General features: G+C 40.9%; 1 protein-coding gene and 1 long non-coding RNA gene across 3 annotated transcripts in view; one reads left to right on the forward strand and one right to left on the reverse strand.

The window, feature by feature from the left end:
- Positions 1–17607, reverse strand: part of PRDM2 (PR/SET domain 2) — a 63290-nt gene extending 45683 nt beyond the window's left edge. For both annotated transcript variants that reach the window (XM_051786100.1, XM_051786098.1), the window contains exons 1-5: positions 17542–17607; positions 11343–11416; positions 5619–5736; positions 5250–5353; positions 1960–2112 (exon numbers count right to left, since the gene is read on the reverse strand). In XM_051786100.1, coding sequence (XP_051642060.1) covers positions 1960–2112; positions 5250–5353; positions 5619–5736; positions 11343–11351 — 384 coding nt within the window. In that variant the 5' untranslated portion in view covers positions 11352–11416; positions 17542–17607. The remainder of the gene's footprint in view (positions 1–1959; positions 2113–5249; positions 5354–5618; positions 5737–11342; positions 11417–17541) is intronic.
- A 342-nt stretch (positions 17608–17949) lies between these two features.
- Positions 17950–22221, forward strand: part of LOC127470506 (uncharacterized) — a 33729-nt gene continuing 29457 nt past the window's right edge. The window contains exons 1-2 of the long non-coding RNA XR_007904319.1: positions 17950–18487; positions 20796–20871. This is a non-coding gene — a long non-coding RNA (uncharacterized LOC127470506). The remainder of the gene's footprint in view (positions 18488–20795; positions 20872–22221) is intronic.

A 22221-nucleotide genomic window follows, 5' to 3' on the forward strand; every position in this document is an offset into this window, starting at 1 on the left:
CTTCACTGAAGATGAAGGGAAGATGGAAGAGAAAAATATTTGCTTGTGCTCACTTAAAAGTTCTATAACTATTCATTGGCAGCAGAGAACAGGGAAGTTAAAGCTCTGTGCAGGTTTGATGTTCTACAACCAAGCAAATTTGGACTTTGCTTATCTTAGCAATGAGGCTTGGAAAGCTTGGAAATCAGCCTGTTTAACTTACAGATGAGAAACCCACAAAAAGCTCAAGAAAACCCTGGGAAAAAAAATAGCCATGACAATATTTTAAATGCTTCAAGGTAAAGAAGAACAAAATTACACACAAGCCACTTGAATTCTCCTTTGGGGGTAGATATAACCTGTGCTGTTTATTTATCAGCAAGTGGAATTCCCCTAAATTTATGAATTATGATAAAGATCAGGAAGAACTGTGTGTTCATACCTAGGCTGGTAAATTTACAGCAGGTTTGAACTTAGACCATAACACGTTATACACAGAAAAAGAGGACATTTAAGATGGTTTTTATTACATGCCTTCTTTTGTCTCAGTTAACAGTAAGGTGTGACTGGAATAAAATTCATCGAGTTGCAAGAGCCAACAGCCAAAGGAACAAAAGGATATTTCAGTGCTGTGACAAGGTATTTGTTATTCTTTAAGCAGTGCTTGGCCTCTTTCAGCAGCACAGTTATTTTCCAAAGTGCAATCTTATCCATCAAAAAAACCCAATTTGGAATATGTGAGTGCTTGAATTATCAGGACTAAAACCTTTGCAGAAAAGATTCGATGAGAGAGAAATATAAAATGTCAGAGTGACTCAAAAAATACACTTAATTAATGACTTAGTGGGACTATGGGCAACGACAGAGGAAATCCAAGATAAAGGGTCTAAAGGAAGCAAGGGTGGCTACAGATTCACATTGGGAGCCTATCCTCAGGGAACAAACACTGCAGGGAAGGCAGTAGTCTGGCTGGAAATAGTGAACTTCTACCACAAAGCCATCAGAAAGATCAGAAAGTGTTTAGAAGTTTGGTTTTTTCAATACAGCTCGAATGACCTAAAATGGAACAGTTTTGCACACTGCTGTACTGCCCTATAAACTTCAAAACTGCATGGGATCAACTCACCCTTGCATTAAGCAAAGATCAGTTATTTATGGATGTTGTTGGCCTCCCAAGGAAATGGAAGGAACAGCAACAGTGCAAAAACAAGGCTGCATAGGCACCAACCCCCAAAAGCATTTCAAATAAAAACCAAGTCCAGCTGCACACACTCACTGCCAGGAGCTCCTTGCTCAGAGTCAATACTTTCCAGGCACAATATTCTAACCCCAGTGTGCTCCACCATTACAGTTAAAGCCATTTTTTTTCTTGGTTTGGGAGATAAAATGCTTCAGGAATTACATCCTTTTCCCTGCCTCCCCCTCACTCCCTGAACAAAACTGAAATGGTATAAACCCATGAAAAATTGGTTCATGGAGCTACCTATAAAAGTGTCTTGACAGCCAAGCTTTGTCATCTGATGCACAGACCACTAAAATAACTGATTGCTGCAAAAAAACCCTCAGTAGAAACTATCTTGGTATCCAAAAAAATAGAAGAACATTTATTTTATATAATCTGCTATAGTTTTTCATTCTAATTTGTATCAAATTCGGTGCTACTGCAAATCATTGACCAACAAGGCAGACTGACTGTTGAAATATATCCTATATTTTAACAGTAGATCTTAATGTCAACTGTACTGGCAGAGAAAAATTTATACCAATTAAATGTAGCATTTGCAATGCTTCAAATATATTTTCTTACTTATATTTTTAAAGTAAATATAAAGAAGACAAATATAAAGTAAATATAAATTTTGGAAAACGTTTCAAAATCTGTTCAACACCAACAGCGGAAAAAATTATTTTAATAAAGGGAAATAAAAGGTATAATAATAAAATATAATAAAGCAGGAACTGATTCTCAGACAGTGATACCTTTAGGCTCTTGTAGTATATGGTCCTGTTGATCTCCAGAGGAAACAGGTTCTGCTCCTTCCCAGAACGGGCCCAGTTTATGTATCGGAGCCAGTTGCCCTTCTCAGGGTCTGTTGCATCCACACACATCCAGCCCAGGTTTGGGTAGTACACCTGAGGGAGAAATGGCATTAAACCAAGGGCCATGTGCACTGAACCACACCTTTCACAGCCCCACAAAGTCACCCTTCCCATCTGAGGGCACAGGCAGCCCCCAGGGAAGGGGCAGGGGCTGGGCTGGCCCAGTGTTGCTGCTCTTCTGCAGGAGTTCAGTGGGTCAGGTACAACTGGAAAAAAGCCAAACTTTTGGCCTGCAACCCCTTCTCTGAAGGTTTGGAGCTCAAAAGCCAAAATCCTTAAAACATTTCATGTTTTCAGTTTGGCAAGCTTGAAATGATACTCTTTACATTTTGCCTTGAGTAAAATGACTGATTTTAAGACAAAAAGGCACAGAGAATTATTTTTACTATCTGGTGAATTGGAAAAAATAACTATATAGAAGTCAGAAGCATTTGCTTTATTTGGAAAGATATGGGAAAGCATAATTTATATTTAATCGGTTCTCAGGTTATAAAAGAATATCTTAACCTTTCAGAAATCTTGTGATTCACCTTAAAAAATTGACCCTGTCAATAACCTTCTGCATGTTCTGAGATATAAATTCTTTGGTTTCTATTCTTGAAGAAAAGTTTAACACCTACTCCTGGTTTACATTTCCAGACAGGTTGCAATAAAGCAAGAAGGGAAGTGACATCTCCAGTATTTTCTGGTGACAGGCAGCTCTGCTTCTCTTTCCAGAGCTGTTATGCATCTCCCAGTCTTCTTATAATCCAAGTTAGATGCCTGTACAAAGAGCTACCACTGGGTACTTTTCCTTTTTTGTTTTTCTAAAAAGCTAAAAATCTACAGTGTTGTAGCTTTTTATTGGTTCTGACACTTTACAACTAATGCTAAGGCTTTTAAAACCATTTTCCATTTTCAATTTCAATTAAAACTTCTACAACAGCTTAGAAAACCCCCTATTTAATAAATTTGATTTCTTTTATGCTGACATACTGTTGATTTAGAAAGACAGAATTTTATCAATAAAGGTAAAATTTTAATAAATATACCACAATCATCTTGATTTCTTTCCAAGCAAACAGAAAATATCTCCATTTCTTAAACTATTCCAGCTGACTTTTGAAAGAATGTTCCCCAGCACACCCAGCCCTTGCAATATGAAAGCATAAACAGCATCACAGATGAGACTGCAAAAGCAACTCTTTTGGTTAAAATGGAAGAAAAAAAGCCAACAATGCTGTGGAAGAGTTAAACAGATATGGACTATATGTCAAAATGTAATTATTAATTACTTGTTCTATATATATATATATTACTTTAATATGTTTTTATATTACTTTATGATGGTATTTTCACAAAACAGAACAGGTGATTACTTTTCAGATAAACCTTCTAATGTACAGAATATTTTTAAAGGCCTTGTGCACTGTGAAAATAGCTCCAACCCCTCTGTATAACACTGGCTGTGACTCCCATTAACCTCAACAAAGCCCCTCCAGCTGTGCCAGTCATTCCAAACCTGCTGACAGCATTTCCCTCCCTTTTCAGCCACTTGCTCTCCTTTTCCTACCTGGGGCTTTTCTCCAACAGAAAAGGAAAGTTCTCTCCTCAGACCCAGCAAGCACACACTGCCACACACAGCTCACCTTTGGCACAATGATCCCCCACCATGACACTTCAAAACCATTACAATTGACTGGAGATGCCAGTTTTAGAAGCCTTACTTTTTATTCAGATTAACTGGACTAAAGAAGCAAACGGGATGCTTGTGGAAAAGGTTGTTCCCCTAGCTGGGGTCCACACACTGAACTGCTCCCACACACCCCCATCCTTCTACAAACTATATATTCCAACAGTTCAGAGCCTGGACTGGTTTCAGGTATCACCATATGGGACCAACTGCTGTTGTCTCATTTTAGCTGCTTTTTTCCTGACTCCAAAATCAGTATTAAAGCAACACACAATTACTCTGGAATCTACCAAGGGTTCCCATTTATCACTTGCATTGCAAACTAGGAAACTCTGTAACAGCTTGGTTGCAACTATCATTTCTCAACACTAATTGAAAAAACATCCCCAAAGAACATTCAAAACCCAGCACTGAGAGAAACACAATTGCAAGGTCAATAATTTACTTGGCTGATTCAATCTCACCAAATGTTCTTGCACCAGATCAAAACTGGAGATACCTTTTGCAGGGGAGTTTGAGGCAGCATTAGCTCAATGCAGTGAACATTCTACTTGAACACTTGATTACTTTTCTAAACAGGAACCTGCATTTAGGGGAAATTGTCCTGAATCAAATCCTTGGATAGAGGTTAACACTAAGCTTTGCATGTGTGTCCAGTTTTTTACACAGTTCAGTGTCTGCAGACCAGGGGCCAGAAGGATGGATGACTATTAGCAGGATCTTTAGCCTAAAAATCCATAAAGTAGCAAACTGTGCTGCAGAACATGCTCTGCCACAGCTCCTGCATCCCTCCCCTCCTGGACTATTCCCTTTGCTAAAACCACCTGCTCTACTTGTCCTCAGAATGACTGAAGGAGTCTTTGGAAGTGGTTATGAACTGCCTTAAAGACACTGTGGATGGGATTCAACTCCAGATTAAGCCACCTACATTCTGAAAATGCACATAATATCCCAAGTCTCATGACTCTCAGTGCAGCTATTCAGCTGTCCAGACAGCACTTGCTCCAAGGCAAGCCCAAACACAAGCAGCACAAGAAATTCTGCTGGAGTTGAGAACTCATAAAAGCTCCAGAAGGAAAACCCATTCCCATAACAAAGCTGGTTTTGAAAGAGCTAAATGAGGAGGAGTGCTGTGGCTTCCTCAAGAGATTCCACAAACTCCTCATTTCCCTGATTTCAGGAGCAGTTGACAGCCCTCAGTTGCAGAGGGAGAGCACTCAGGGTTCAAGCCAACAAAGCAAAGCTCTACCAGTGAGAGACTCTTCAGGGCAGGTGTGATCCACACACAGCACATAAAAAAGTAACACAGCAATTTCCAGCAGTGCCAACAGTCGAAAACTTTGTAATTCAGAGTCCAAGTGTCTATAAATAACTGTTAGTAATAGATGGCAATTACCTTACATCAAGTCTGCTTGTAAAATCTGTGGGAAAAGTAAAGTAAATACAAAATACTGACCTAGTGACAGACACCTTTTCCCATTTACAGGCCATTTCTTACCTCCCACATGTACACATTGCTCTTGACTTGAGATCTTTTTTTCTTGTCACCAACAAATGGTCCAAACTTCTTGCCTTTTAAAATTGATTTTGTTGCCCAGACACCTGAGGAGACACATATCAGGAGTTAAAACTAATCTAAGTTATTTCAAGCAAATCTTCTACTCCCAATTCATACTTCTTGAGATCAGTACGTGTGTCTGTCTCCAAAAGGGGAGCTGTCCACTTTTCCCAAATGAAATTATTTCAGATAAGTGAACCAAACATTATCTCTACTCAGCACAGGAGTGCACCAAATTTTGACAGCAACTCTGATTTATGTGAGCTCATGTAAAAACCCTCCTTCTCCTCTCAAAGCTGGAGCACTCACCGAGCCGTGTCTTGTCCACAGCAGAGGGGAAGAGCCTCACATCCTCGGGAAGGCCCCTAAGCACGTGCTCAGGTACATCATCCAAGGTCTCCACAGGGACAGGAGACTCAGTTGTGTTCTACAAGTCCAAAAGCCAACAAGCATTAACAGATAAAAACAACTGATGATCAACCCACACGAGCTACAAAACCTCCCGACTTGAAACGAAAGTAAAATTTCCAAACTCGCCACACTGAGGATAATTTCACATATGTTAGTAACCATTTATTTCCCTTTTTCTAAGGATGGCTTCCAGGCATACTCAATCTAATCAGTCTCCAAAAAATAACCTAAAATAGCTTCTGATCTTGTCTTATGTGAAAACATGTAACTTGTGAGAAAGACTAAACAGCAACTTTAGGAGAAAACCAAACTCAAAGTTCCAAGAAGCACATAAAGTTCACAGAAGTGAAAAGTTTAATTGTTTTACCTATTGAAAGAAGGGTGTTGCAGTAAATTAACTGCTCCAGTGTAGATACCAGAACTTGCACATGTTAATCATAATTCCTAAATCAATAAACAGCTCAGAAGCCTTAGCCAGCAGGTTATAATTAATACAAAAGGTTTTAAGGTATTTTTATGTTAAAGTTTGAAAGGCAACAGAAAGCTAATAAACAATTTACAAATGTTTAGCAAGTGATTAGTTCCAATTTAAGGAGCCTACAAGGTTCAACAGGCTGCTTATAATATTATTCATACTATTATTTGTATAACACAACAGTAAATGCTACTCACACAGTGTCATTAAACACCCAGCTCCTTATTACCTAATTATATCTTTAAAACCACTATTTCTTATAAAAACGACCAGAATTCTAAAGTTACAAGAATGAAAAGCTTCCATAAAATGTGCTCACATTCTGAAAGGACTGTGCTTGGTGAGAACTAGGCATGTGTTGAACCACCTGCCCTAAAAAACCCCACCTGCCCTCTGACAGCAAACTTTAATCATTCTGGTTAGAAACCAATACTGGGGGTGATGGCAGGAACAATTCTAACATTAAGGGTGTTATACTTGAGCCCTGAACCAATTTTTTGGAGGTGTTTAACTGAGAAATTTGTCTCAGTAAACCCTGACTTTTTGGAAATGATTCTTGCCTTTACCCATAACCATAAAGCAGAGATACAACAGTAGTTTTTCCAGGGAGCACTTATGAAATATATTGAAAGGCTACTGGAAATAGATTTTAAAATCCATCTTGATATGCTATCAAATTTCAGGGGCTTATCTCTAAAGCAAAACAGATAAATCTTGTCAGCCTTTGCACCCACTCTTTGTGAGGGTGCTGCTATGGCAATGAGTCACTACATTTACAAAAATGAAGTTACAAGAACAAATCTTCTGCAAGGACAAGAAAACTGATCAAACTGGAGTCAGAGCAAAGTTATTCTGGTGCTGCCTTGGTAAGCCCTAACAGCTGCACAGAGCTCCCAGAGAGCTATTTGTAGGGGAGAAAGCCCCCCAAAGTGGAAACCATAGGAGGAAGAGAATGCCAGAAATCCCTTCCCATTCAAGAGAGCAAAGAAACCAGGGAGGGGGATAAATATTTATTCCTCAGTTCTAATAGCTGAAATTTATTCAAAGCAGAGCAAAGATGTATTTTGCTCTTCCAACAACCCAAAAGGAAAAATAGTGATGAAAGAAGCCTGATTTTCAGACATCTGTTAGCCTTGAACTGATATGCAAGAAGCCATGTCTGAGATGAAAAACAAACACCTTCTTCTCAGCATATCAAAGAAACCCAAACATCTCTCCAGCACATTATCCCAGCATTTCAGCAGGGGAGAACCAAGGCTATTTTTCCCAGTGGTTTCTAACAAATTATATCCAGGCACAGACGAGGGGGGCTGTGTGACAGCTCTCTGAACCAGGCACTTCCAGTTTCAAGGTAAAAGTGGGGTGGTTTTTTTTGATTGGGTTTCACTTTGGGGTTTGGTTTCTTTTGGGGGGGTTTGTTTTCAGTTTGGCTTTTTAAATGAGCAGTCAAAAATCTCAACTGCTGCATGAATAGTTAAAAATCTCAAGCCAGAAAATAAACTTTAACCTACCAAAACTTAAACCAGACTCAACTGATTCAGACAGAAGTGTACAGAACTGTGTTATATCTTCGATTTTCCTGGCATATTCCTTAATAATCATGATGCTTTTCAGCCATAAATATCCCCAAACTGTTCTACCATTTAAGAAGTCTATTTGTATGGAGTAAAATACAGTGAGAACTTTATTGTTATAAATCAAAGAATAGCAGGACATTCAGAGAATACAGTACTCAGCCTCATCTAACAGTTGTCAGATTAATGGATTTTACAAGTACTACAAACCTGGATATGGCCTTGTACACAACAATACACTTCACACCTCAAAGGAATGGTAACAAGTAACCAAATTCAAAACACTAAAATAAACAATTTAGCTCAGTCAAATGCGTGCAATATATTTTTATTTGCAATTTAGATGGAGCTACTTGAAGCGTTTTCCAGATCTCAGCTTGTCCCCAAGGAATGTCTGTCTACCAAAAGAAATGCTGTATTTCAAACACTTTTCCCCCAACACTTAACAGTCACATTTAAATCTTTTTTTCTGTTTAAAAAGTTCACTTCTTGATAAGGGTAATGTACTGTGCCTGTCCTACAGCCAACTTTTGCATTTAACTGAAAGCCTTAATGCAGTATTTTTCGCTCCCTCCAAGACAGAAATTTTGAATACAAAACCACCTGAAAGTCATTTCACTTCTAAGCTTCTTACTCTGAAGTTCATAAAAAAAATTACATTTCTGGCATTCAAATTATCCAGCATAAAGTGACTTTAGAACAATGCCAGGGAATTCTCTGAGAGTTGAAGTGGTGCCTTAACTGAAACCATCTTTTCCTGATTGCATCAAATCCAGAGTCCATTCACTCTGACAGCATCTTTCAACACATTAAGCAACTTTTCACACAGCTTTCAATACAATTGTCCCTATGGACCAACTACAAATTAGTCTATAATGTTACAAACATTATTTAAGCCAAGTAGAAAAGGCACCTGCAACAAGATGTTTACAGGTGATCAGAGATTAGAGCAAAATAGGAAGAAACCATCCTGAACAGTGGGATGACTGCCAGCACTCAGGGTTTGGGTGGAGACAGGATTAGGGGAAGTGAGGAGATAAAGGAAAGGATGCCATGGAGAGAGAGAGGGAGATGGCAGAGGAGTTAAAAGAGGTAGCTGAGGAAAGGGAGTCGTGCCAGGCAGCACAGGAAAGGGAAAGAAGGAAGGTCTCTCCCTGTCCAAGCCTGGCTACCCCTCTTTGTCACAGTTTCCCTTTGTGTGCTTGAAAATTAAAGATGTATCAGAAATATTGGAAATAATCATTGAAAGATTCAGAAGGAATGGGGGGAGGAGGGAGTTTCAGTACAAGCACAGGTATAATTTGTTACCATGTGCCCCAGCACTTCTTAAATACCTGCCCGTGCTGTTTTCCAGGTAGCCCCCAAATTCCTCCTGCTCTGTCTCACTGCAGTCTGAGGTGCAGGAAATGCTCCCAGTCAAACCCCAGGTTTGCTTGGCCTGATGAACTAGTTCACATATTAAAGGCAGATCTTTTAAAAAAGAGGATGCACACTGCCCATCCTGAGAGAGCAACCTTCCAAGAAACCCAAAAATATTAAACCCAACAGCTGATTGTTTTAATTTTAATCCTTCTTCTCCTTACAACATATCACAGCATTTATGAAAAGGTTTTCCTTCGCTACTTTTCTACAAGACAAACCACAAAACCAGCAGTTTTTCCACAAACCAAATTAACACCAGCCCAATTAGTTTGAGGGTCACTGAAGTCACACCAAAAGCAGAGACAAGCAGAATGAAAGAAGTATGAGAACAGAACACTTGAAAGGTGTTTGGCATCAGGCAAAAACATTTCTTATACAGACCTGGCACTACAACTTGTCAACAGTGAATGAAATGACAAAGGCACTGCAAGAAAAAAACACCACAGGGTTGATGCTAAATACACACTTAATAGGAATGGTAATAGAACAACAAAAAGCCATGTGAGCTCTGGAAACTAAATGTGAAAGCCAGAAAGACTGAGGAGGACTCTGAGCTACTTAAGTGTTCCCAGAGGCAGAGTCACCTCACTCCTGAATTGTGTCACATCCCAGGGCTGCAGAAATGAGCAGCAGTCCCCTAAGACAGGTATCTTTTGATACAGCAGAGAAATGTTACTTAGCTCTAGAAACAGGTCAGGGGTGGGGGGACACCAGGACAGGCAGGACATGAGGGGACATGGACACACAGATGGGAAGGAAACAGTCATGGTAACAATCACAGGTGAGGAGCTACAGCTGTCAGAGTTTTAGCAGGATCCAAAGCTTAGCAGAAGGACTAACAGAGCAGGATTATTCCTCAAGCAGACAGAGCAATGGGCTGCTCCCTCTGTGCCACTGAGGGCATCAAAACAAACCCTACAGGTGGAAACATTTCAAGTCTCAACAGAAATTGTGAAGCAACAGTTAAACTTGCTACTCCTGAAAAAAGACTACTGATGCTTTAAAGTGTGATAATGCAAATGGCATTATTTGTATTTCTCTACAGATATAATACAAATATGTATTTTTAGAAGACATATTTCAAGGCTCTGACAGACACTGTATTTTGCTTTTTACCTTTTTAGTGTGTACACATATCTCAAAGGCCTTTTAGTTTAAATCAGAGGAAAAAAGCAACAGGAAACATCCCACCAACCCATTTCACAGTGTAATTACTTATGAATCTACAATTCAGAGAGAACATACTTCAGTAAAGTGTTAACTGTATTCAGGGCTGCTGCTGATCAAATAAGGGTATAAAGGGCAATAAAAGCACACATTAGCTACAGGCACCAATAAAATGTATACAAAGCTTTTGACATGACTGGTTTTCTGACTCATAAAGCTTCTGTTCGTGGCTGACTTTTTTAGCAAAGTAAAAATGACATTCCTGTAGTCACATTCCCACACCAAAGGGGCTTGGGAAGATCAGCCAGAGACAGAAAGACTTAGGAGAAAAAAGTAAGGCAACATGTACTTTTTCTGTATCTTTAAGTAATGCAATTGTGTGTGATAGACAAACTGATGTACAACTCCTACTTGGATAAAAACAAATGCAGAATTAAAATGCTCCACACTTGGCACTGATTAAAACAACACCTTCCAGTCAGGATATCTGTGAATTCATACAGCAAAGTACTGCACCACAAAGGAACTGTGCTCTCCCAGTCTTTCCACTGGATTCCAGGAGAAACACTTCAGATTTCAGACAAGTGTGAAACTTCCCAATCAATCAATTCCCCTGGCAGGTTGTTTACTGCACATTTGAAATGGGGAAGTCATTAAAAAAAGATTTTAAAAAAAATGGAAACCTTCAATTTTCAAGCCACTTTTATAAGGAGCTGAATTATTACCTACAGCTTGAGGAGGAAATAGATTTTTCTGGAGAGGTGTTCTTGTAAGAGGTGCCAGGAGTAATAACTTAGACACTGCAAAACACTTCAATCTGAAATAAAACAATCTCACAAGCACACACGTGGTAGAAAGGATGATCAGGAAATTTAATGAGACTGAAGATTTTAAAGACCATTTCTCTTGTAGTGGATGATTTACTTTTTTTATTAATAATTAACTGTTCTAAGGATTTTGATAAAGTCTTGCATTCATACTCACCTGATTCATTTTGAATTCCCGTTGTGTTCTGAAAAGATACTCACAACAAAGAAACTCCTTTGATTACATGAGCCCTGAAAAGAAAAACAGACAATTGTAACATGCACTTACCTACAAATTTACATTGAATTGAAAGCACACAGACCTGGAGCTTCTCTTTCTAAATCATCTGTCAAAAAGGAGTATATTTCTTTAGAAAAAATCTGCTCTGAGCTACAGTTTTGTTATTGTAGCTCAAATGTGTATGAATAATCTCAAGATGGATTAATCTTTCTCCCATTTTAAATGATGATGTAGCAGAAATGTGCCCAGGAAGGATTGTTCCATTTTTTTTTAAAGTGAGTGAGTTTGTTCAAGATTGAGTATTTTAAGAACTTTAGGAGTCAGATCTCTCCAGAATTTTATATCAAAGCATTATGAAAGGCCTTTTGTGCTTTTCAAATTAAGAAAATGCATGTACTGAGCCTTTATTACCCCATGTCAGAAACAGGACAATATTCCTTAAAAGCAGAGCATTTTATTAAGGTATTTTATTACACTAAAGCATTTTGCCTTCTTGTTTAACAGAAGCCTGAGATTCCACAAGGTTTCTAACAAAAATTCCTAAATCAAGTAGGCATCAAATTCAGAAACCCACAACTTAAGACAAAATTAAATCAGAACGATGCCATATCCAAGACTCTTGTACACCAACTCACTTCCTTTCTGGTTTTTTTAATGCACACAAAAAAAGCCTTATTGCAAATTAGGCTGGAATCACTTTCCTTCCTGCTGTCATACATTATTTTCAATAAATTAGCATCCCCCTTCTTTGGAAGTTAACTGATCCCTCTTGACTCAGAGCACTTTATTCTATTTCTTCCCTGTCTTTAGGTTTCTTATTATAACAATGATTAGCTGATTTTTTTTTTTACTAAGTCCTCTGCATAAATACTAAGGTTTAATTTAAAATACATTCTAGTAAAATATACTCCAAATACATTTCACAGAATCCTTCCCATCTTCACACTGAAAAAATTAATGCTGTGCACCATCCCCTGTGCCAAGCATCACTCAAATGCTGCATTGCTTAAGAAATCCATATGAAAAGGAAAAATGTCCTTGGAAAGGATATTTCTGTTGTATTCAGCTCTTCCAGGATTAGCTCCTTCTGTCCTGGGATTTCCACACTTTGTGAGCATTTAGGCAAAGGGCTGAAACTTCTGGATTTAAGGTCCAGTTTTGCAGCTGGTTCTGTGGGATTTAGAGTTTGCCAGCAAAGCCCAGGGATGGGATCAGGAGCTCCATGTGAACACCTGAACACATCCAAAGAAAAGCATTTCTTCTGGAATGTGCTATTACAACTTCCTGACTTATTTCAGTACTGGACTCAGTATAAAAGTCTGTACTTGAGCTGAGGCTTCAACACGAGAGAAAAACCCAGTGCCCTTATTCACTGCCAACTGGGACCATCCCCACATGTCAATTTATAAATTAAATATTTTGGGTAGCAGAGCTTTCTTACCTCAGCTGTTAAATAAATCAGTTAAAAATTTGAAAAACAGAACAAAACCTTTTGACTGTTTCACTGGAGTTGTAAAAAACCCACTTTTCTTGTATTTCATATGCTAGCTCTAAATTATTTTGCTTAGAATTAATAGCTTACAAAGAATTTTCAAACCAAAAAACAAGCCTGGTATTTTTACAAAGTTTTACAAATATTTTATTCAGCTTTTATACAACTGGTTGTTTCCAAACCTCCCAGGGGTGTTTCTTAGAAGATGATAAAACATATTAATGCAGTTAAACATCCAGGTATAACACAGTTTAGGCAGATCCCTCACAAACTGCACTCCTCTATTCCTTCAGCTACAAGGTACAAGAGGAACCACCTGCCCACAAACCACAATTAGGTGAGAAATTAAGCTGCACTAAACCCAAAGCTTCAACAAGCATTTTTAAAGCTATTAGTTTCAAAATTTTATACCTGCAGTTCTGCATTTTTCTGCACTTTCTCCTTCCTCCACGTTCCTTATTCTGTTAACAATGAACTAAACTATGTGGAAAGCAAGATGAATTGCACTGGAAATCAATAAAATTAAGACTCTATATGGACTTGTGTGCAGTCATTGGGGTTTTTTCTGCCTAAATGAAACATAACAACAGAAGCGTCTGCAACAGTAATTTGGGGGTTAATTTTTGGTACACAAATTCAATAAACCCCAGAAAATATGAAACAAATTGTACAACTGCTGCACAAATATCAATTCCCAGCACGATCACTGAGTACCAACAAGGTATTTACTCTTATCACTGCGAGCAGGAACGAGCTTTCACTCCACACTCCAATGATTTCCTTGGAACACACAGTCAGGTCCCAGGCAAGATTTCCCAGGGAAGCCCCTGTGGAAGTGAAGCTGTTCTGATGTGTCACCGGGGGAATTCGTGACTCAATTTAAAGACTCGGTGATGGCCACATTCAGTCTGTTTTGAAGTCGGTAATGCTCCACAACTGCAGCGGGACTCTGAAAGGCTCACTCAGCAGCTCCATCAAACAACAACTGTTCTCATTCAACCTTCCCTCCAAACTCAACAGCAACACAAAGCTGCACTTATAAAGGCCTGGATATTGTTCATAACATCCACCACAGGGAACTTTGACAACTCACTGAAATCCCCCCCCCAAAAAAGAATGGTAAAGGTTCTGTGCCATAAGTGAAGCACAGGCACCAGCAACCCTGAGTTTTAAACATTTAAACATCCCAGAAAACATCACCAAGTCATACTGAGCTCAAACCACCACCTACTACTGTGTCTCCTGAGTGCACAAATACTACACACTTACTGCAGATATTAGAGCATCTGGGGAGCACATGAGAAAGAGGATCTGCTGCATCATCCAAGCTTAGACTCTCAGGAAAGTGTACTTAGAAAAGCTCAGCTCCAGGAAACAAATTATATTTATTCAGATAAGAGAATACAAGGCTTTTGTATTTAAGGAAACGCTGTGGTCACTCTAAAACAAAATGCTCGAAACAAAAAGTATTTTGACCTGATTTCTGAATATACACTTAAGAGTTTTAAATATTCCCTCAGAAAAAATATAACTTTCTGGGAACAAAGTTTGCAAATGAAAGCAAGTCATTTTACACAAAGCATTGCAGATCACCTCTTTCAAACTAAATCAGTACTTCTAGGTTTTATAGTCTATCTTCTGATTTTATAAGCCATATTTAGCATTTCTCTATGTGCTTGGGTTTTTTTAAATCCCCGAATCAAAAAGCATTCTGAAAGAGGCTGTTGCTTCCAATTCAGAGGAAGGAAAAACCAGGCATGAGAGTATCAACCCTATTTTGGAAGCTGAAAATGGGACATGCATTACGTCACTGCTCCAGTAAAAACATGTTCATTAGAGAACCAGGAACAACTTGCAAGTCTCCCCAGCCTGTTTTCCTAATGACCAGGGTTCAGGCTGGGATTCTGACCATTTTCCAAACATCAGGACATTTCTATTTATTCAGGGCAACACTTAAATACCCTAATCCACGAATTTTCCATCTGTTAGGTGAAACAAAGGTTGTCAATTAAAAAAAATTAAGTTCACACTAAGATTAAAATATGTATTTGATAGTGCATCTTGTTTCTCTCTACAGGCTGCAAAGACATTTTCAGTTACTCGAGGCTGCCTGAATAAGAACAGAGAAAAAAAAATGGGCAGTGATTTTCTGAGCACTGAGATCTATTACCTATTGTCCAGTAAGAAAAAAGCCTTTGCTTGCTGCCACATAACCAAATACACTGTTATAACTTGGAGAGGTTTATGGAGGTAACCAAGAAAACGAGCCAAGAAATCACCAACACAACACAAACCCAAGAGTTTATTAATTAAACAGCAACTAGTCAAGAGAAGTCAACAGAAAATAACAGGTCTCTAACAACTGCAAATATACAGAAACACCATTCCAATCTTCAGATACAAGTGCACTTTAATTCTACTTGCAAATAGAGTAAAACCCAATGAAAATTTTCTCAGACAAGTACATTGCTGATGGACTACGATGTGAAAAAACCCATTTCAGTCATTTCTTTTCACCACACACAGCTCAGCCTCCCAGTTTTGTCTACAGGCATGTTTTACGCAGAGGTAGAGAAGAAATATTTTTTCAGCTAAAAATACAACTGGAGAAAAAAACACATTGATAAAAGAAATTATTTCGTTGAGGGGGAGTCATTAATTATCAGGCTCATCTCTGTCCTTTCTGTGCTAACAAGTTCAACAGCAAATACATTGCAGTGCTTTAAATTAAAGGTTTGCCAAGGCAGGAATGCATTACTGTTCATCTCTAAATCTCTCTGAACTTCTGTTTTTAACTGACAGACACCCAGTAAGAAGTATTATTCAGATCTTTTTATACACTACTATTACTTGTTTACCCCCAAGGATCAAGTATTTTATGTATAACAGTGAAATGGGGACATCACTGCACTGCAGGATGGACTTCCAGAGCCATTTCAGCTTTTACAGAAAAAGACTTTCTGCTTTATTTCCCTTCCACTCTCAAGCAAATATGCAATAGGGAAAAAAAAGGATGGGTTATACAAGTGTGGAGAAGTACTTCAACGTCCTTCCCCACCTTCCAGCCTGCTCCAGAAGGAAGGCTGAAACCACACTAAACAGGCACCAACTCGGAAAATCTCCAAACACCACACTCATCATGGCATTTCTACCCAAGATATTTTATCCAAAGGGATGGTTTGTCTTTCATTTAACACAACGAGGGGTTCACTATAAGTGAAATTCATTTTTATTATCTGTGCCATGGATGGTTGAGGCACTTCAGCCCCAGCAAACCCTGGGAGCTCCACGCTTGAAAACCAACAGGTGCTTCTGCACGGCCCTCACTGCTGTGTCTGCAAGCCCAAGAGTTCTTTTGTTTCCTAAAAGTCACTCCCCCATGGATCAGTGATGCAGGTCTCTGTCTGAAAAGTGCTGATGCTATCACTGAGTCACCATCGTGCCTTTCCACAGCTGGAACAGCTGGAGATCCCTCTGTCTACACCAAGGAAAGCAGCCCTGAATTCTTAACATGCCCATCGTTTTTACTGAAACCTGGCAAGTGCCAGAAGAGAACAATGTAATAATTAAATACCACGCTGCTGTACATCTCCAGTTCCCTTAATCCACTCAGTATGTTTGAGTAAGCCAAAAAAGACTTTGCATGCAAATAACATGTCCCCAGTCCAGAGCACAGACTGGACACAGCAAACTGGGGCAGCATCACAAGCACAGGCAGCCCCTGCTGCTGCAAGAGCTGTCCACTGCTGCTCAAATGTAAAATAAGAAAAATACTTCTCTTGCCACTGAATGATTTAGCAGGTGCAGCCACACCACCTTCCCTTCCTCCTTCAACAGCTGAAAACAATTTAAAGCTTCCTCTGCTACTTCAAAATGGAAAATTTGCAGCTCCATATGAATTTGAAACCACTGGAAACTTCACTGGAGCCTCCAGGTGCCTGCCATGAGATGGTTATCAGCGATCTCCACACGCTGCTCTGGCTCCGGATTAAAAATGTACCGAAGACACATCTCTAGAGCTGCCCCGCATGTCTCACACCAACATCTCTGCTCTCACCCCAAACGTTTTTCCCCGTGGTACCACTGCACCATCATGAATTATGATATATGAACATCTCCAATTTAGGAGAATTAACGGAAGGGCATTTCCAGCGAGGAAACCAATCCTGGAGTTAATCTCCCCAAGGTCCGCTCGCTCGGTTTGGCAGAACTCGACCCTGCGGGAGCCTCGGGGCCCGTGAAGCGCCGGAACTTTTGGAGCCGGTGCGTTAGGAAGTGTTTGGCAGAGCACAGCTCCCTCAGCATCGGGCTGGAGCGACACCTCCGAGCCAGCGTCTGCGGCGCAAAAACGCTGAAAGAGCCGCCGAGGGGACGGAGCATCTTCGCCCGAGCGGCCTCTGCCGCCATCCCCCGCCCTCCTCTCGCTCCCCGGGGCGCTCCCTCCGGGCACAGGTCCCGCACCGCTCCCCGCACCTGCCGCGCTGCCTCGCCCCGGCCGCCACCTCCCTGCGGACCCCCGGGGCGGGCGGTTCTGCCGGGGCCGCTCCGGGCCGCGCCCCCGGCTCTGCCCTCGCCCGTCCGCCCGGCCCGGCGCGGCCCGGCCCGCCTCAGCCCCGGCGGGTCCCGCCGCCGCCTCCCGCTCACCTGCGGCCCCGCCGGGAGCGGCGCGGAGCGGCCTCAGCGCCGGCACCGTCCGGGCGCCATTTTGTCTCCAGCCTCGGAAGTGACGTTGGGGGGAGGCCGCGGGCAGGTCCCGGCGCGGGACCCCCCCGACACCCCTTCATCCTCTTCATCTTCTTCATCCTCTTCATCCCCTTCGTCCTCTTCATCTTCTTCGTCCTCTTCACCGTCAGCATCACCTACATCTCCAACACCCCCTTCAGTCTCTTCATCCTCAGCATCACCTTCATCTCCAACACTCCCTTCATTCTCTTCATCCCCCTCATCCTCTTCATCTTCTTCATCCTCAGCATCCCCTTCACCTTCGGCATCCCCTTCATCCCCAACAGCTCCTTCCTCCTCTTAATCCTCAGCATTGCCTTCATCCCCCATGCCCCCTTCATCTTCTTCAGTCTCTTCACCTTCAGCATCCCCTTCACCCTCAGCATCCCCTTCATCCCCAACACCCCCTTCATCACCTTCACTTCCTTCCATTCCCTTCACCTGCAGTACCCCCTTCATCCCCAACACTCCCTTCATTGCCTTCATCCCCAACATCCCCATCATCTCCAACACCCCCTTCAGCCCCTTCAACACCTTCATTCCCAACACCACCTTCATTCCCTTCACCCCCTTCCATTCCCTTCATCTCCCGTGCTCCCTCCATCCCTTCCATCCCCAACACCCCCTTCAGCCCCAACATCCTCTTCATTGCCTTCACCCCCTTCCCCTTAACCCCCAGCACGCCCTGCATCCCCTTCACCTCCTTCATCCATTACACCCCCTTCACCTCCCTCATCCTCTTCATCCCATCCACCTCCTTTATCCCTTTCACCCCCTTCATCCTCTTCACCCCCAGCATCCCCCCGGGGCCCTGCCCAGTTCCCTCCTGCCCCAGCCATCACCATCTCCCAGACAACGAGGAGAGCAGGTTCACTTTCCCTATTGCTTTTATTTCTTTTCTTTTTGTCTGTTTTTTGCCTTCTCATACTAAAGCAGCTCAGCAGGTTGGTGGTTTTCTTGTGTGTGACTGAAAACGAAAAAAAAAACCAACAAAGTGGCTGAGGGCAAATTATTTGAGTCACTTTAAGTGATGTGGGGACTGACCCTCACACCCCCTGAGGGGCCTGGGCTGGGACCCTTTTATGCTCCACATACATTGTCCTCTCCCATCTAAACCAAATTTTCCTCACTAATTTCTAAGCAAGTACCTGAGAGGTAAAAAAAATATCCATAATCACCTCCTGGCAGATGTCTGTATTTGTATTGCAGTCTCTCTCCCCTTAATTTCTACCTCACCTGAATACTCTATTCTTAATGCAATCAGAGATGTAATCCTCACGGGGTAGGACTATATTTGACCTGGAATTATTAAGAATTTGCCATTTTCCCAGAGGAAAACATGCTGACTTAAACCTGTAGAAAATGGAAGACATTAATACAGTGGATTTGAACACCTCTGTAGTGATGCTTAACTTTGGTAAGCAACAGCAGACTGAGAAATAACTCTGATGAACACACTGATGTTCCCACTGGAACACTCAGGATGCACTTATATTAAAAAATGTTGTTTTAGATACACCATAATCAGTTCTGAAACCTATAATTTTAGCAGTAAGAAAATCTCAAATATGTTTAAACTAATTTAACTTATTAGCTTAAAAGAATTCTAATTTACCTGTATTAACATTAAGGTTTATAATTAAACTAAAGTAATTACACCTCTAAGTTTTGATGTTGTATTTAAAAAAAAAAATCAAGTCTTCCATTTTAGATGTTAGAGCCTGTGTAACAGGGAAGTTGAAAACATAGAACAAACTACATACCCTATTAGCTAAAGTATAAACCTTTCTACCTTCAAGATTATATATAAAGTTTCCCAGAAGTATCACAAATAACAGAAATTATAACTTTTCTCTACTTGTGTGTACAAGTCATCTTTTTTTCCCTGCATTTACATTGAGAATATCTACCATCTGGTGGTGTTCCAGGGGACTTGCACTTTCAATTTACACTTTCTGGTGGTCAGAGAAGCCTGCAAATCTTTAGGTGATTGAAGTGCTGAACCGTTCATTTGTTGTATTCTGAAAATATCAGTATTGCTGCTATTGTGCTCTCTAAAATGATGAATTAGCTCTTCAGGTTCCCTGGGTGTGTGCAAGCACACAGGGACATGATAACATGATACCAGCACACAGAAGAAACAAATACTAGCAAAAGCTCTTTTGTAAATCTTGAATGTGTGACTGAATATATATATATATTCAGGGTGACTTAAAAGAGAGAGTTAGAGAAAAGGAAATTCTTGTGTGTGGAAATCTTAGTGAGCCATGGCAGGAAAAAATAGTTCTAGAAAAGATTTTTCTTATCAGAGGGTCTAAAGCAGCATTGAAACTAGCTGGGCTCCAGTGATACCAGTAGGGCCAGTTCTTCTCTTGTTAACTGGGACAAGGTCTCTTTTATCACAACTTTCTGTGCTGTTCTAGTTGTCCCTACAAACACAGGAGACAATGTGCTGCATGTTATGGCTCTCACTAATAATGTCCCTGGGAAGAACTGATACAGTTGAACTGCTTGAGTTCCTGGTTATTAATAGCTCTGAGTTTAAGTAATATTACCATCTTTTTCTATAAGTGTATTTTTGGTAGATGAATTGACTGAACTGCTAAGATATTTCAGGAGGTTGTGCTTGAAATGTCCTGGGGAATGAGACTCTTAAAACTCAGTTGTTAAGTATTCCTGCTCCTTCCCTGCTGGTTTAGGTGAACCTTTCCAACCTCCAGGTCCACCACAGTCCTTATTTTTATTTCTGCTTTCTACAGCCTGGCTCACTTTTGCACCAGTAGCAGGTTTCATTATAGAAATCTAATTTTTCACAGAATAAACCAACGTCCAACCTTTTACACTACTCAAATGTCTCATGGTTTGCTTGTCACTCTAGTCTGTGCTGGTTGCTCACCTGTTATATTGTACAAATATACAACCACAAGTTGCTGAACCAGAAGTGCTGCTTTTCTGCTCTGGAGAGGTCCCTTCTCAGGCCACTTTATGGAACTGGTCACAGGTAATACCTGGTTAGTCTTAGATATTTCCAAGTGGCTTTCCCACAATTGCCATATGCAAAAGGATCCCCAGGATATCTGATGGGGCAGGGGGGTGGTGTTATATCAGTGAAGTCAATTCACTGCCTCTTGCTCACAGCCTGTGGAACCTGACACTTGGTTTTCTCCATTTCACAGAGCATTTTACTTCTGGCCAAGGCTGAACATTGCCCTCTCCAGAAGGTGGCAGCTGCTGAGGTCTGCAGTCCAGCAGGTAAGTTATGTAGGACCTCACAGAATCCTGGAATGGTTTGGGTTGGAAGGGACCTTGGAGCCCATCTGATTCCACCCCTGCCATGGGCAGGGACACCTCCCACTAGCCCAGGTTGCTCCAAGCCCCATCCAACCCAGCCTTGAACACTTCCAGGGATGGGGCAGCTGTAGTAAGATGGATTTAACAGCCATTTCCAGAGTACTACTCACACTAATTAGCTAAGATTCATCTGTGCCAATTACACCAACCGTGGCAAAGGGATAAAGATAAGGTCCATTTAAATTTAAATTTATCAATTACATTAGTCAGCCTCCATTTCAAACTACAGCAGGTGTTTTGGGACTACCTCTGTAAACTGATTCAAGCACCACAGGACTCACCCCAGGACATGGATGGCCATGAGTTTCTTAGTGGAATTAATCAAGAAATATACCTAAATATACTTAAATTTACTTAATATTTCTATTGAGAGAAGATGTTGGCAGTACTCCATGGAAGGAAAAGCAGGTAAGAATAGTGTTCAACCCTTGTTTTGGTTATCTACCACTTGTGTCATGACAAGCTGGCTCAGAGGATGGAACAGCACTGAGAATGGAGAGAGCATCCATTGTCTGCATTCCTGCTTCCAACTCCCAGCTGCTGGATCAATCAAAACCACTGAGGTGCTCTGTGGATGGTGTAGGCACACTATGAGCAACCAACATATAACTTTAGCTTTGTTGGAAGCATTTTGAAAATAAAACCAGGCTCGATGGCTACGAGATAATACACAATAATCTGCAGCTTCTCTGTTCTGAACGTGTTCCTTTTTGCTGTAAAAATGCCATCAGTAAATCCCACCACTAGCTGGGGCTCGGGTACAGCTTACTGAGAGAGCAGTCATTGTGCATCTGCATCAGCCTGCAGTGAGGAGCCTTTAATTTTAATAGTCTGCTTGTACATTCTTTATACATTCCTTCTTGCCAGGTGTATGAAATCTCAAGTCATTCTTGTGGCCCTTGTTCAGTTTTCTCCATGAAATGCAGACATGCTTCACCTTCTCAGATCCTTCTGTTGCTACTTTCCACTCAATCAAGCATGTTTATTGTGTTAGTAAGCTAATTATTAATCTTGACAAAATGAGGTAGAAGAACTCATCAGGGAAACTGTTTTCAGGGAGTAACTTCATAATCATGAGTTAAACATTTCTTAACTTGGGCAATTCCAGGTTTAAATGAACAGATGGCAGAGTTTGCCTCCCTGTGAGAGGTGATTAATAGTAATCTATGCTTTCATAATCTCATTAATATTTTGTCTCTTACAAAGAGACAAATCTTAGTGCCAGGAGTAGTTTGCCCAGGGTAATTCCAG

The sequence above is a fragment of the Manacus candei genome, unplaced genomic scaffold (genome assembly GCF_025592945.1).
Source record: "Manacus candei isolate 608988 ecotype Guabito, Panama unplaced genomic scaffold, ASM2559294v1 h1tg000022l, whole genome shotgun sequence".
Taxonomy (NCBI): Eukaryota; Metazoa; Chordata; class Aves; order Passeriformes; family Pipridae; genus Manacus; species Manacus candei.